The sequence below is a fragment of the Carassius auratus genome, chromosome 17 (genome assembly GCF_003368295.1).
Source record: "Carassius auratus strain Wakin chromosome 17, ASM336829v1, whole genome shotgun sequence".
Classification (NCBI taxonomy): domain Eukaryota; kingdom Metazoa; phylum Chordata; class Actinopteri; order Cypriniformes; family Cyprinidae; genus Carassius; species Carassius auratus.
Genome location: NC_039259.1, coordinates 25,933,317 through 25,950,816, shown reverse-complemented (window position 1 = coordinate 25,950,816; position 17,500 = coordinate 25,933,317). Strand labels below are relative to the sequence as shown.

General features: G+C 34.3%; 1 protein-coding gene across 1 annotated transcript in view; it reads right to left on the bottom strand.

Annotated features, from left to right (window-relative positions):
- The window catches only part of LOC113117784 (cell division cycle 5-like protein), a 13,053-nt gene extending 6,949 nt beyond the window's left edge, over positions 1 to 6,104 (bottom strand). Inside the window, exons 1-9 of the mRNA XM_026286703.1 lie at positions 6,089 to 6,104; positions 5,539 to 5,700; positions 4,803 to 4,930; positions 4,626 to 4,725; positions 3,960 to 4,178; positions 3,732 to 3,876; positions 2,555 to 2,743; positions 2,326 to 2,474; positions 40 to 202 (exon numbers count right to left, since the gene is read on the bottom strand). Of these exons, the coding sequence (XP_026142488.1) occupies positions 40 to 202; positions 2,326 to 2,474; positions 2,555 to 2,743; positions 3,732 to 3,876; positions 3,960 to 4,178; positions 4,626 to 4,725; positions 4,803 to 4,930; positions 5,539 to 5,618 (1,173 nt within the window). The 5' untranslated portion in view covers positions 5,619 to 5,700; positions 6,089 to 6,104. The remainder of the gene's footprint in view (positions 1 to 39; positions 203 to 2,325; positions 2,475 to 2,554; positions 2,744 to 3,731; positions 3,877 to 3,959; positions 4,179 to 4,625; positions 4,726 to 4,802; positions 4,931 to 5,538; positions 5,701 to 6,088) is intronic.
- Positions 6,105 to 17,500: the final 11,396 nt, after the last annotated feature.

Below are 17,500 nucleotides of genomic sequence, written 5' to 3'. Positions count from 1 at the left end.
CTCAAGGGTTTCAAACTCATTATTATGGGCGTTACGCACCAAGTGTTTGGCAAATGACGGGTCGCTGTAGTCCATGCCGCACTCCTCTGTGTTGATGTTGAGCTTGTCCCGCAGCGGGGTCCTGCCCGGGGTCACCCCCACCGAGGGTTTAGGGGTCATCCCACTGTGAGGGGTCAGGCCCTCGGCTCCGTGGCTGGGCGTTCTGGGAAAACATAGGCATCAAGTCATTATTCACACAGCTCATTAACCTCAAATTTAGCATATACTTTAATATTCTGAGATATTCATTTTCAGAAGTTCAGGGTCAGTGTTGGTTATGTTTTCAAATAAGTTTCACACATTTAGAACGGTCACATTTTATTGCAATTTTAAACCTTTTAGCGTTTTTCTTTAAGTGTATTCAATATATTTTCAGCATGATGATTTAGAAAGCATTGTAATATATTCCGATATGCATTAACACTTCAGTTTATTTTTGCAATGTTGAAAACAGCTGCTTTAATATTTTTACCGACACATACATTTTTTCAGGAGTCTTTGAAGAGTTCAAAAGAGCAGCAATTAGCTTAGCGACATTATAAACGTCTTTACTGTCTCTTTTGATCAATTTAATGTGTTCTTGCTGACTAAAATTATTACTTTCATATAAAAAATTATAATAATAATAAAATCTTGCTGACTTAATGAAATGAAATTTGAATTCTAAACTAATGTGCCAAACATAAGACAGAAATGTCATGAACCATATTACTGGGTGGAAAATTGCCTTTTTAAATTAATATATATTATTAAATATTATTTCTGGCTGAACTAATATATATATATATATATATATATATATATATATATATATATATATATATATGGAAACGTATATATATACGTTTCCAAACTTTTGGTTTGTACTAATATATATATATATATATATATATATATATATATATATATAGTACAAACCAAAAGTTTGGAAACGTTACTATTTTTAATGTTTTTGAAAGAAGTTTCTTCTGCTCATCAAGCCTGCATTTTTTTGATCAAAAATACAGAAAAAAAAACTTTAATATTGTGAAATATTACTACAACTTAAAATAATAGTTTTCTATTTGAATATACTTAAAAAAAAAAAAAAAAAAATCCTGTGATGCAAATCTGAATTTTCAGCATCATTCCTCCATTCTTCAGTGTCACATGTAACATCAGTCGATCACATGATCATTTAGAAATCATTCTAATATTCTGATTTATTATGAGTGTTGGAAACAGTTCTGCTGTCTAATATATTTGATCAATAAAAGGTTAAAAAGAACTGCATTTATAAAAAAAAAAAAAAAAAAAAATCTATTAATTTATTTTCTTTACTATCACTTTTTATCAATTTAACACATCCTTGCTGAATAAAAGTATTGATTTTATAAAAAAAAAAAAGAAAAAAAAATACTGACTCGTGGTGTATATTGTTATTACAAAATACTTATATTTTAGAAATAGCATCTTTTTTTTTAATTCATCAAAGTATCCTAAAAAAGTATCACATGTTCTGAAAAAATAGTAAGCCGCAGAACTGTTTCCAACTTTGATAATGAATCATCATATTAGAAAGATTTCTAAAGGATCATGTGATAATGATCCTAAAAATTCAGCTTTGCATCACAGAAATAAATGATAATTTAAAGTATAATAAATTTTAAATAAATTATTTTAAATTGTAATAATATTTCACAATATTAAAGTTTTTTTTCTGTATTTTTGATCAAATAAATGCAGGCTTGATGAGCAGAAGAAACTTCTTTCAAAAACATTAAAAATAGTAATGTTTCCAAACTTTTGGTCTGTACTATACATACACACACACACACACACAAATATAATTTAGAATTAGCTTTACAATTTTTTTAGGTAAAAAAGTTTTATTAATATTTGTTGTGTTTTCGTCATTTTTATTAGTTTGGGGCATTTTATTTATATTTCTATTTAAAATTAATTTATTTTTATTTCAGTTTTAGTCATTTGAGTTTGTTGTGTTTAACTGCCAACGCATGAAAGAAGAAAATCATGTACACCTAGGATGCCTCAGGGGTGAATAAAACTAATTTTCCATTTTTGGGTGAACTAACCCTTTAAATCAATGCATTACAGTGATTTCTACAACACCCCTGAACCTTGACAAAATCACGTGTAAACCACAGTCTTGAGTGGATTATTGCTTTAATATGGCATTTTATTTTTGAAGACATTTTACAGAATTCAATGACCATGAGTGTGAATATTCTAAACTGCATTTTTCATGTGAAACTAAGAGTGCATATTTTAATGAAGGATGGCTACCTGAAGGGTGTAGACAGCACGGTGTTGGGCGTCTGGACCACCTGTCTCTGTGGGGTCACACCAGAGAAGTCGCTCTCATGCAGGGGGGTGTTCAGCCCTCCTTTAAGAGGCGTGTCCACATTGGTAAGAGCCATCAGGTTCTGGGCTTCCTGTGAGGGTGAAAGAACAGAGCGGTGAGACTCAGGTTATAAAACCGGGAGTTTGGGAAGCGTGTGAAACTGGACCGAACCTGCAGGATCTTGTCCTGTGCCGCTGGGGTTTTGGGCGTGCGCAGGGCCATGGCGTTATTGGTCACGTTGTATTCGGACAGAAGAGCGCTAGAGGCCGAGTTGGTGATTCCTGATTCCTCGGCGGTCTGACGGGCGACTTCACTGGCCTGACCCAGTTTGACCACCTCCTCCAGCTCAGCGTCAGAGATCTGGAACCAGAAATCAGTCGAATGCAGTTTATTCAAAATAAACTAACCACAACAACTACTACATTCAACTATTAGAAAAGCATTACTACAACAATCACAAAACTCATCTGAGTGGTTCAGAGAGATTAGTATGTTGTGATCAGCGTTATGGAATTGATCAATATTTTGAATTGGCTTTTAATTTGATATTTTGTTTTCATTTTAATTTCAAATAAAGTTTGTCATTTGTGTGCTTTTCATTTTAAATGTATATAGAGATTTAATTTACTTTAATTTGCTGATATAATTGTCATTTTAGCATTATTTACAGACTAGTATATTATTATTAATATTTTTAATTAGCTTTTACTTCTATATTTTCTGATTGTATTTTTAACTCTAAAGTTTTAGTAATTATGTGTTTTTGTCACTAGTTTGTGTTTAGATTTATTTGGTTAACATGCAGCAATCAGCGTTAATTCAGTTCTGTTTATATACCAGCACAGTATATATATATATATATATATATATATATATATATATATATATTCATCTATATTTAGAATTCTCTTTTAATTTAATATTTCCAGGTTTGCTTTTAATTGAAAAAGTATGAATTCTCTGCTTTAAAAAAGAAAAAAATTCTATTTTATTTGGTTAACATGTTGCGATCAGTGTTATTTTAGTATTAGAGTATTAATTAATATTTTGAATTAGCTTTTAATTTTATATTTTCATTCTTATTTTATTTTAAAGATCAGTAATTTTATGTGCTTTTGTCATTTTTATAAGTTTTTAAATGTAAATATTTTTTATATTTTAGTAATTTTAATGCTTTTTTAATTTCTAATGTTTTTAATTTAATATTTATATATTATTTAAAGTTTTAATTCAATTAATGAAAAAGCTTTTTAGTAGTTTTAGTTAACAACAATGCCGTTCATGGGCTGTTCTGTGGTTGTAAAGGCGTTTGTGTTTAAGGTATCAGTTCCCACAGTTGAACTCTGACCTGTGGTGCAGGGAGCACCAGTTTGCTTCTCTTCTTGGTGAACTCGGACACTCCACTGGTCTGCAGGATGGCCGAGGGCAGATCAGACTCCTTCTTCTTCTTGATCTTCTGTCTGTCCTTCTTTCGGTCATGATCCTCCTTCTCACTACATACACAAAAAGCACAGGGGTGATCAAAAACCCAGCCGCTCAGGACACTGAACTAATAGTCTGACACGACCCCGCTCACTTCCTGAGCTCTCCGTCCAGATGCTGCTGGCGCAGTCGCTTGAAGTCCGGTTCCAAAGGATTGTAGAGCTCCATGGACGTATCGTAGAAGCCCTGCGCGGGTTTCTTCTCAAACGGGATCTCAGCATTATAGTCCACACCTCTCTTCTTCTTGCGCTTCTTCTGGATGGCGATGCCTGCCGCTCGCAGCTCCCTGCGCTTCTGAAGCGCTGCCAGACGACTGCAGGAAACAGCGATCAACACCTCTGATCAACAACTCAATCTGATTTATGAATATATACATGGGATCAGTATATGATGCAAAAGCTGAATTTTCAGCATCATTACACCAATCTTCAGTGTCACGTGATCCTTCAGACATCATTCGGATTTATTATCAAAATGCTGATTTATTAGCAGTTTTGCTGCTTAATATTTTTGGGAACCTCTGATACCTTTTTTCAAGATTCTTTAAAGAATAAAATGTTCAAAACAACGGCATTTGTTCAAAATAGAAACAATGTAAGTCTTTACCATCACTTTTTATCAGTTCCCCGCAATCTTGCTAGAAAAAAGATTACATTTAGAAAAAGAAAGAAAACTATTTACTGACCCCATATTTTTAAACAGTATCGTAGTATAGTCTTACCAAAAGTTATTCAGAGACCTAAAAGTGTAAAAGACTTACCGTGCTTCCTCCAGCTGCTTCTCTCTGGCTTTCCGCTTGGCCTTCTTTCCCTGTGTGTTGGCCAGTCGAGCTCTGGCTTCAGACAGCATCTCCAGCTCATCTGCACACAGATGTTTATGGATGTCATGCATCGTCTTTTCTCATACCACAGTGCTTCAAGTGTTTTTGGGCACTCACCTTCATCCATGTCCACGGGGTCAGGTCTGGCTGGTTTGGTCTCAGGGTTTGGGTCGATCTCTCCTGGTTTAAGCTTGCGAGGGTCATCGCCCACATCATCTTCATTCTCTCTCTGGGCGGCTTTATCTCTGCGCTCATCAAGAACAAATTAATAAATCTTCATCTACAAAAAGTGCATGTAAAACCAAAAAGCCAACACGCCAGCACTCACATTGAATTATATGATAAACATATTTCTAATAAAAAATTGACTTTGATTTATAGTTTTTTTTTTTTACTTTATTGAGCATTGAAGCCTGTTACCGCCATAGGATTAAAATATTTTTTTAAAAGGACATTTTTTGCAACTTTTTATTTCACAATTTCTGAGTTTCTGAACTCTCAGCCTTTTCCCCTCATGATTCAGAGCGGACATTTTTTTCAGAATTGCAAAACTGCGAATAACTCGCAACAAACACACACAAATATGAGAAGCAAAGTTAAAATTGTGAGAAATTAAGGCAGAATTTTGATTTTATATATCGCAACTGTGACCTTTATTTAAGCTGAGATATAAACTCTCATTTGTGAGTTAAAAAATCAAATTCTGAGGAAAAATATCAGCTTACAAATCTAAAATTTTCTTACAGTAACAAATATGTGTTTTTCCGACTCACAATTGTGAGAAATAAATCTGAATTCTAAGTTATAAAGTAGCAATTACTTGTTTTTTTAACAAACAGAAAACTGTACTTACAGCAGATATTCGTAATGCTCCAGACACTGAGCGGCTGTGCGTCCGATGATGGGGGCAATCGTCCTCCACTGAGTGGGCATCAGTTTGGCCAAGTGAAGAAGTTTCTCTTCTTCCTCACGAGACCATTCTGTTTTCTTGATGCTGGGGTCCAGCCACTCGTACCTGTGAGAAACACATCATAAGAGACAACCACATCAGACCTGGAGTATATGATCAACAGATTGCATATTTGAGCATCACAGCACATTCAAATGCACCTAAGTAGTCCTATCATACACTTTATCTCAAGTCTTGATGATTTATGACCCTGATTTATGGCCTGATTTATGGCCGTACAGTCCGTGTAGATTGACAGGTAGTCAGAAGTGTGCATGGTCAGTTTGGATTGATTTATGACTATAAGGCCTGTCAGTCAAAGCGGTTGCCATGCCACTGGGTCCTGTGACCCTTGATTGACATGGCAGAGGTGTGTAAATCAAAAGATCAAAGAGATCTCAGATTTGACTTGTGTTGTGTTTATTACTGGATATATGATGGTTGTATCTGTTACCAGAGCAGTGGGGGGGTTTCTTATGATGGTTGTATCTGTAACCAGAGCTGTGGGGGGGGTTTCTGTGAAGTCCTGTTGTTCACACCTAAAGACAGTGGGAGGTGTTTGGGTTCTTCCTGGGGGAAAAAAAATGGTGGTGCAAAAGTGAGGGTTTTGACGTCTTGGCAGGATCAATGTTTGTTTAATCTTTATGGTGTTGATACCTAGGCACCGACAGGCCACATGCTCCCCGTCTACAAACACATTTGAAAAGGAGGACGATGTCTGGTGTCTTTCCAGGTGAGAATTTCAAAGAGTGAGAGAGACAATTATCTAAATCATCAACTAACCAAGCCGCTGAAGAGATAAATCATTGAATGTTATCTGGAATTAATAAAATCAAACAGGCATTCCTTAATGTTAAGAAAATACTATCCATAATATGTGATGTGTAAAAGGAGTTGAAATCTCACGCTAATTTTAAAACCAACTCTAAACACACACACACACACACACACACATTGGTTTTCCATGTTCTATGGGACATCCCGTAGACGTAATGTTTTTTAGACTGTACAAATTGTATTTTGCATCACCATACATCAACCTTACACTTAAACCTACCCCTTACAGAAAATTTCTTTCATTTTAAGATTTTCAAAAACACTTCATTCTGTATGATTTATAAACTTGTTTCCTCACGGGGACGAAAACAATCCCCAAGGATTTTGGATATTGCCATCATTGTTCCCCATAAGATGGGGTATACCTGAACCACAAACAAACACAAACACACAAACACACACACACACACACACACACACACACACACACACACACACACACACACAGACACACACAGTAAATCTGAGTAAACAAAATTTTATTTATGAGCAAATTCGTATTTGTTGTTTTTACTTTGTGTTATGTAAGAAATGTTTTAATTTAATAATCTAACCTGTAGTATGTGTACTGTAAATGAACAAATATACATTTAGCTTAAACTCAGTAAAATAATTACACCTACCATTTTAAACATGTTTAAAAGATTACACATTGTGTGTCACTAAAGCAAGGCACACTGTCTATTGTCTTAAAAAATGTTTAAATAACCTGATGACCAGCATTGTTTCTTTAGATCATTTACGCACACAAGTGCTTTTTTCGCACGAGTAGAAAACTCTTTGGATGTGTTTGGCAAAAACATCATTTCTACATCTTAAATGCATGACTGAACTTTTCTCATTCGACAGAAATACTATTTTCGAATTATTTACCCGGCCTATAACACTTGGTGTAAATGTTCTTACCTAGAACAGAAAACATACACTTTGACTATTTGACTATTTTGTAGGCATCATGTAATGTTAAATGGTTTACAAAAAAAAAATTAGCACCAGCAGCTGTGATTTTCAAAATGAAAGAAATGTACAAGCTAAGGATGTTTCAACTATTATCATCATTTCCTTTTGACTCTGATAAACTGGTAATGAATTTTCTATGCAAGTGACACAATATACAGTTCTCATACTATTTGTGTAGATAGCTGTGCTAAAACATTTATGACTATTTTTGCATGCCAGCAGATTATGTCAAGGGTGTTTCACATCTAAGAATCACAATGTTTTTTAAATGACATTTTTCTTCCACCTCAAGATTTAGCCATATCAAGATTTTGGACGGCCGTTCACAATTTGTTTGTTGGACTGTACGTTTTTAGGTGATCTCTGTGTGGTGTCATCATAATAGGAATAAATGAAAATTAAGAACTTAAGTTACAGTTTTTCTCTTCGAGATATTTCTTTTAGTGCAACTTTGTGTCTGTCCAAAAAGTGTGATCACATGAAGCATCGACACAACAAAAAATTAAGTCTAGCTGTTTTACACTTAAAACTATTACAACCTAAACAAATGAAACGGTTCCACTGAAAGATGCCCACTCGTTTAAGTTTGAGCATGTTAAAGTTTCCACACTCCTGTGTAGAGATAAATTTTATCCATAACCTTTTGTGTATTCACGTGACCAAATCACTAAGAAAGAGAGTATAGAAAGAAAGCAAATGTTTACAATGCATATAAAATTCAGAATACAATTGTTAAAAGAAATTATGCTGATTTGTAAATGGTATTTTTTTATTAATCCACTAGATTAAGTCATCTTGTTCAGATAGCAGATGAAACTATTCACATTTTGTTTGTTTGGCCGTTTTTGTTTGAATACTCCTGTAAGTTCATGCTAACTCTCGCGTGGGAAAGAGAGCAGGGTGAGCACATCCTATTCATTTAAGAAAAAGTATTAAACATTTGACCAAACTTTGTTATTATTTTGACAAAACACAACAACATTAAAGAATGTTATCCGTTCCTATGGCCATCTTCTTTGACTCAAATAAAGCAACATCTCTGGTGTACGCAAGCATCTACAATGTGTGTATGTGCTAAACATCTGTTTCTCCCACTTCTGCCAGATTTGTTAGATGGGCTTTTGTTGTAATACAGACACATTTGAGAACTACGATGTTCTCACTTTTGTAATGGTTATAGAAAAATTCAAAAATAACTCTTGCATACGTAGCAAAACTGACTAAAAAAATCACTGAATTATGAAATGCAAAAGTGTGTACAGCATTTGACAAAACAGGATTTTAGCTGTAATGAGCACATAAGACAAAAATTGTAAAAGTGTGACTTATAAATATATTCTATTTTATTTTATTTATTTATTTATTTTTACCAGAGATAGTCGACTGATCTGTTTACATGTTGTTTTGCAGTTTTCTGATGAAGAGTTTTCTCTGACTGTGGTCAAACATACAGTGCCTGTTCATAGGAATTTTTACAGCATAACTACAGCATAAAAATATCGCCCCTACATCTAGAGCTCTTGTTCATATAGCTGATGATGATGTTCACATTTTTATTTGTCGTACTCGTTAGTTTCAACATTTCTACTGGCCATTAAAGAGTAGGCCTATGTGTACTCCCTTTATGTCAGAAGCATTAACATCTACTGTGTGATAAGAATTTTCTGCTTTCTCCACTTTTGGTGGATTTACTAGAGGGACTATGTGACCTTGTTGTATTGTGATTACGTTTAAGATCCATAAGATTGCACTAAACCCCCTTGAATAGGTTATAGACATACTCTTTTATACAGGAAATGTTTCCACAACAGAAATATGTATCAGAATAACAAATACCTAATTTGAAAATATGAAATCCTCTCTTCTAAACTATTGTGAACACTTTTAATGTTGATCCGGCCCACCAGCCGTGTATCTTTTTCATTGTTTTTTAGATAAAGACTATTCTCAGAGTTTGGTAAACAGGCAAAAACATGAACAAAATGTAGTACAAGATGATTAAATGATTGTCAAGAGAGTGTTTAAACTGAGATTGTGATGCACTTTAGAGCTTTTTCTGGTCTACCAGTGTAACAAAGACACATAATAGCCACTACCTCAACTTGAAAATGAGTCCTGCCATTTTCTGTTCTGACTGTTACACTTAATACAAACCCGTCTATTACACTTAAAGTTAGACATTAAAAGTCATGGATGCCACAGGAACTATTTCCTTTCTCTGTTTCTCTAAACATCACACTGGTAAATAAACCAGAGATCACATGTAGAAAGAATTCTTTGAAAGGGGCATGTTTTAGTCCATTTTAGATGGTCTGCACCAACACATGTTTTAGATGTTTTAGGTATTCATCAGACTAACTGGTTTGATTCGGGAAACACTGGACTGGAACTGCGCGTTGTCATGTCTTTATAATTGATCTACTTTTACTTTTAAAACAACACAGTGTGAAATTATGGTCTTCGACAGCATGGGCCCCCTGAAATGTTGTAGTATATCTTTGTTTTCACAAAATATCTAAACATTTATCTATCTTAAAATATTAGTTATTACGTGTTTACAAAGTTGTCATGTCCGACGTTTACATTTTTAAGAACATCTGATATAGTTTATCATCTTTTAAAATTTATAACGTATATTTCACCAAACCTTGACGCCTGAAAAATGGGTTTAGCATCAGTCCACATTTCAGTTGTTAGCCAGAAAATGCAAGTGAGCCGAGATTTCATTACTGAGATTATCTATGATGTGAAACTAGCTCACAGTTACATTAGAGTTTTGGGGTTCTAGTTTATGTTGAATAGTGTTTGTTACTGTTCCACATGTTTAACACCACATTACTCCATTGTGAAGATATGTACTGTATAAAAAGTTTTTCACTGTAGTAGTCCAACTCTGAAACCAGACCAAACAAAAATGAGCTTGAGCCTTAGTTGAAGCAGAATTAAAATGTTTTCTTTTTATCTTTCCATGATTTGTGCGTGTTGTTCTGAACCACAGTTTCATTTTAAACATCACAATCGTATTGTATTGTCCTGTATGATTGTAAAGAGTTTTGTGTGTGTCAGTCTCTGGATATTTTTATTTTTTTTTGCAAACAGAACTGCTGTAATGTTAGCGAGCTCTTTGTGTTCTCTGCTTTACTGTGTTTATATATGTCAGATTTCTTTAAATTTGCTCGATTAAAGTATTTAACACAGTTTTGGGTATTGTGAGTGTGTGTGAATATAGAGGATCTTTACAAATATTTTTTCTTGAAATATCCATCTAACACTCTGAACCAAGACTGCTTATTTTAAATATAACATTAACACATTCATAATAATTATAGTTCTCGGCCGATTTGTACATTATTAAATTATATTAGTGGTCATCACAAACTTAAGGTGTAAACAAAACCACCATGCAACAGTGTACTTTAGATTTACTAGAAAGATAATTTTGATACTTTGTTTGCAAGGAAAACATACATTGTTTAAGATGAAAATAATCTCACTGAATGTGCTAAAGCATCCAATGTTTTATGACTACTGAAGGTGTCACATCCTTGTTTGTTTCACACCTGTGGGGTCCTACCTACATTCCAAGTGTGATATTTAAAAAAGCTTTAGGGGCATATAGTTAACCACAGAAGACTTTCTGCATGCTCCTGTTACAATGACTGCCGCCGCTCCAAACAGTCCTGAAACATCTAGAAGAATGATGTGTGTAACACTGCCAAGAAGTTCTGCTGAAATGAGAGAGGAGCTGACTTTTGTACCAAGGAAAAAATCAAGGGAAGAGCATAAGAAAAGTTCTCAGTGAAGATGAAGATATTGTGAAACAAGATTTCACCGTGTCTTATGATCGTGTGGGGAGATTTGTGTTTGACAAAGAGTTGCAGATTGGATTGTGAAGCTCTACGTTTTGGAATCTCATGCAGATAAATAAACGTCTGGAGGACTTTGAAACAAACTTTGATTTTGATGAGTCTGATCGTGACTGGCCTCTTCCTGAGGTCAACCCTTACGAATGCTGCAAAAAGAGACTATATTTTGAGCAATGTGACATACCCATGTTGAGAACAATTTTTCAATGATAAACAAGCTGTTTCAGTCAATTTAAATTTATTTTAAAACACGAATGATCAGTCAGATAATAGTGTATTCGGTATAACAAACCTGAACAATGATGTTGTAATGTTTCTTTTTCAGTGTTTACTCACCCTTTTATGTGTTCCTTGCTCTATGTTTAATAAATGGCTGATGGATTAAGTTTTCCCAAGCCACAATACATTACTGTTACTTGAAACAAGTGTCTTAACAAAAATCCTAATAAACCTCGCTAGGCTTCGCCGGTCAAAACACATCCCTAATTAGGCCCCTTCACCCTCCTCCACTTTTAGAGTGCAACACCCCCATCTCAACAACCAACCAAGCAACATTTGAAACGTAGAAACAAGACCACCCTTTTTTTTTTTTTTAAATGTACAGAAGATCCACCACTACTTCCTCGTGACTATGGCTAGTCTTCTTCCCCTGTGAGCGGCCGACCTCATAAACTCTGCAGTTATCGCAGGTTTTCCTAGATCTGCGAACAAGGGTTTTACAGCACGGTCAGCGGAGCTACTGCAACATCTTGTCGATCAAAACATTATCTACATGGACTGACAGAATCAGCTTCAACAATCAAATTTGTCTGAAACTGATGCACTCTCTAATTTTTCAAATAATAAGGCTTCGAGAGATCTGAACCATAAACCAGAAATTGAAACTGAAATTGCACAAGGCCTGGATCGTCGTGGATTAATACAGTCAGTCCAGATTCTGGGAAATGGTGACAACATTCTATATTGATTAGGGTACAAAGTTTATCTCTTGAATTAAATTCTGAAAAGGATGTCTGACGCTGGGCAAAAGCAGATGGATTGCAACTGGAGTTCTGGCGCCGCTACGGATGATCAGATGAAGTGCGACTGCACCCCGGGGGAAGCGTGTCATGTAACAGACTACGTAGAAACTATGTTTAAACAGCGTTACCGAGAACAAATGATCAAACTGATGCATGCGGTCATAGAGGATCCAAATCATGATTGTACCGGGGATTCCAAGTGTGTAAAAAATCTTAAGAATGAAATGAATGTTGTAAGAAGCCTGAAAAATAACCCATGGCCTGATTTGACTAGTATGTTTATTACCAGTAAAGAATCAGTCTGTGTAACGACTAGAAAAATTCTGGATGTGATGCCTGAATGTGACGATGAGATGGACATTTACGAGGTTCTCTGTCTGTGTACATGTGTAACAGATTTATGTACATTGTTGGTTTCAAAAAATTATGGTTCCATGACATGTGAAATTGTTCAAACTTACGTCAACTACATACTAGAACAAAACGTGCTGGTCTGTAGAGATTTTCTTTTCTGGCTAGACCACCTGTAATATTATGTACATTGTTGGTTTCAAAAAATTATGGTTCCATGACATGTGAAATTGTTCAAACTTACGTCAACTACATACTAGAACAAAACGTGCTGGTCTGTAGAGATTTTCTTTTCTGGCTAGACCACCTGTAATGTCATTATTACTTTTTGTTAGTAATGCCAATTTGACCATTTTCTTCACTATTTCAAAGTATGAATGTATATTCAAAAATCTATTGTTGAAATAAAAAGTTTAATCACATTCACATTCACCACTTTTGTGGTTTATGAAACAATGGGTCTGAGCTCATGAAAAATGTGTTAATGTTATATTTAAAATAAGCAGTCTTGGTTCAGAGTGTTAGATGGATATTTCAAGAAAAAATATTTGTAAAGATCCTCTATATTCACACACACTCACAATACCCAAAACTGTGTTAAATACTTTAATCGAGCAAATTTAAAGAAATCTGACATATATAAACACAGTAAAGCAGAGAACACAAAGAGCTCGCTAACATTACAGCAGTTCTGTTTGCAAAAAAAAATAAAAATATCCAGAGACTGACACACACAAAACTCTTTACAATCATACAGGACAATACAATACGATTGTGATGTTTAAAATGAAACTGTGGTTCAGAACAACACGCACAAATCATGGAAAGATAAAAAGAAAACATTTTAATTCTGCTTCAACTAAGGCTCAAGCTCATTTTTGTTTGGTCTGGTTTCAGAGTTGGACTACTACAGTGAAAAACTTTTTATACAGTACATATCTTCACAATGGAGTAATGTGGTGTTAAACATGTGGAACAGTAACAAACACTATTCAACATAAACTAGAACCCCAAAACTCTAATGTAACTGTGAGCTAGTTTCACATCATAGATAATCTCAGTAATGAAATCTCGGCTCACTTGCATTTTCTGGCTAACAACTGAAATGTGGACTGATGCTAAACCCATTTTTCAGGCGTCAAGGTTTGGTGAAATATACGTTATAAATTTTAAAAGATGATAAACTATATCAGATGTTCTTAAAAATGTAAACGTCGGACATGACAACTTTGTAAACACGTAATAACTAATATTTTAAGATAGATAAATGTTTAGATATTTTGTGAAAACAAAGATATACTACAACATTTCAGGGGGCCCATGCTGTCGAAGACCATAATTTCACACTGTGTTGTTTTAAAAGTAAAAGTAGATCAATTATAAAGACATGACAACGCGCAGTTCCAGTCCAGTGTTTCCCGAATCAAACCAGTTAGTCTGATGAATACCTAAAACATCTAAAACATGTGTTGGTGCAGACCATCTAAAATGGACTAAAACATGCCCCTTTCAAAGAATTCTTTCTACATGTGATCTCTGGTTTATTTACCAGTGTGATGTTTAGAGAAACAGAGAAAGGAAATAGTTCCTGTGGCATCCATGACTTTTAATGTCTAACTTTAAGTGTAATAGACGGGTTTGTATTAAGTGTAACAGTCAGAACAGAAAATGGCAGGACTCATTTTCAAGTTGAGGTAGTGGCTATTATGTGTCTTTGTTACACTGGTAGACCAGAAAAAGCTCTAAAGTGCATCACAATCTCAGTTTAAAACACTCTCTTGACAATCATTTAATCATCTTGTACTACATTTTGTTCATGTTTTTGCCTGTTTACCAAACTCTGAGAATAGTCTTTATCTAAAAAAACAATGAAAAAGATACACGGCTGGTGGGCCGGATCAACATTAAAAGTGTTCACAATAGTTTAGAAGAGAGGATTTCATATTTTCAAATTAGGTATTTGTTATTCTGATACATATTTCTGTTGTGGAAACATTTCCTGTATAAAAGAGTATGTCTATAACCTATTCAAGGGGGTTTAGTGCAATCTTATGGATCTTAAACGTAATCACAATACAACAAGGTCACATAGTCCCTCTAGTAAATCCACCAAAAGTGGAGAAAGCAGAAAATTCTTATCACACAGTAGATGTTAATGCTTCTGACATAAAGGGAGTACACATAGGCCTACTCTTTAATGGCCAGTAGAAATGTTGAAACTAACGAGTACGACAAATAAAAATGTGAACATCATCATCAGCTATATGAACAAGAGCTCTAGATGTAGGGGCGATATTTTTATGCTGTAGTTATGCTGTAAAAATTCCTATGAACAGGCACTGTATGTTTGACCACAGTCAGAGAAAACTCTTCATCAGAAAACTGCAAAACAACATGTAAACAGATCAGTCGACTATCTCTGGTAAAAATAAATAAATAAATAAAATAAAATAGAATATATTTATAAGTCACACTTTTACAATTTTTGTCTTATGTGCTCATTACAGCTAAAATCCTGTTTTGTCAAATGCTGTACACACTTTTGCATTTCATAATTCAGTGATTTTTTTAGTCAGTTTTGCTACGTATGCAAGAGTTATTTTTGAATTTTTCTATAACCATTACAAAAGTGAGAACATCGTAGTTCTCAAATGTGTCTGTATTACAACAAAAGCCCATCTAACAAATCTGGCAGAAGTGGGAGAAACAGATGTTTAGCACATACACACATTGTAGATGCTTGCGTACACCAGAGATGTTGCTTTATTTGAGTCAAAGAAGATGGCCATAGGAACGGATAACATTCTTTAATGTTGTTGTGTTTTGTCAAAATAATAACAAAGTTTGGTCAAATGTTTAATACTTTTTCTTAAATGAATAGGATGTGCTCACCCTGCTCTCTTTCCCACGCGAGAGTTAGCATGAACTTACAGGAGTATTCAAACAAAAACGGCCAAACAAACAAAATGTGAATAGTTTCATCTGCTATCTGAACAAGATGACTTAATCTAGTGGATTAATAAAAAAATACCATTTACAAATCAGCATAATTTCTTTTAACAATTGTATTCTGAATTTTATATGCATTGTAAACATTTGCTTTCTTTCTATACTCTCTTTCTTAGTGATTTGGTCACGTGAATACACAAAAGGTTATGGATAAAATTTATCTCTACACAGGAGTGTGGAAACTTTAACATGCTCAAACTTAAACGAGTGGGCATCTTTCAGTGGAACCGTTTCATTTGTTTAGGTTGTAATAGTTTTAAGTGTAAAACAGCTAGACTTAATTTTTTGTTGTGTCGATGCTTCATGTGATCACACTTTTTGGACAGACACAAAGTTGCACTAAAAGAAATATCTCGAAGAGAAAAACTGTAACTTAAGTTCTTAATTTTCATTTATTCCTATTATGATGACACCACACAGAGATCACCTAAAAACGTACAGTCCAACAAACAAATTGTGAACGGCCGTCCAAAATCTTGATATGGCTAAATCTTGAGGTGGAAGAAAAATGTCATTTAAAAAACATTGTGATTCTTAGATGTGAAACACCCTTGACATAATCTGCTGGCATGCAAAAATAGTCATAAATGTTTTAGCACAGCTATCTACACAAATAGTATGAGAACTGTATATTGTGTCACTTGCATAGAAAATTCATTACCAGTTTATCAGAGTCAAAAGGAAATGATGATAATAGTTGAAACATCCTTAGCTTGTACATTTCTTTCATTTTGAAAATCACAGCTGCTGGTGCTAATTTTTTTTTTGTAAACCATTTAACATTACATGATGCCTACAAAATAGTCAAATAGTCAAAGTGTATGTTTTCTGTTCTAGGTAAGAACATTTACACCAAGTGTTATAGGCCGGGTAAATAATTCGAAAATAGTATTTCTGTCGAATGAGAAAAGTTCAGTCATGCATTTAAGATGTAGAAATGATGTTTTTGCCAAACACATCCAAAGAGTTTTCTACTCGTGCGAAAAAAGCACTTGTGTGCGTAAATGATCTAAAGAAACAATGCTGGTCATCAGGTTATTTAAACATTTTTTAAGACAATAGACAGTGTGCCTTGCTTTAGTGACACACAATGTGTAATCTTTTAAACATGTTTAAAATGGTAGGTGTAATTATTTTACTGAGTTTAAGCTAAATGTATATTTGTTCATTTACAGTACACATACTACAGGTTAGATTATTAAATTAAAACATTTCTTACATAACACAAAGTAAAAACAACAAATACGAATTTGCTCATAAATAAAATTTTGTTTACTCAGATTTACTGTGTGTGTCTGTGTGTGTGTGTGTGTGTGTGTGGTGTGTGTGTGTGTGTGTGTGTGTGTTTGTGTGTTTGTGTTTGTTTGTGGTTCAGGTATACCCCATCTTATGGGGAACAATGATGGCAATATCCAAAAATCCTTGGGATTGTTTTTCGTCCCCGTGAGGAAACAAGTTTATAAATCATACAGAATGAAGTGTTTTTTGAAAATCTTAAAAATGAAAGAAATTTTCTGTAAGGGGTAGGTTTAAGTGTAAGGTTGATGTATGGTGATGCAAAATACAATTTGTACAGTCTAAAAAACATTACGTCTACGGGATGTCCCATAGAACATGGAAAACCAATGTGTGTGTGTGTGTGTGTGTGTGTTAGAGTTGGGTTTTAAAATTAGCGTGAGATTTCAACTCCTTTTACACATCACATATTATGGATAGTATTTTCTTAACATTAAGGAATGCCTGTTTGATTTTATTAATTCCAGATAACATTCAATTATTTATCTCTTCAGCGGCTTGGTTAGTTGATGATTTAGATAATTT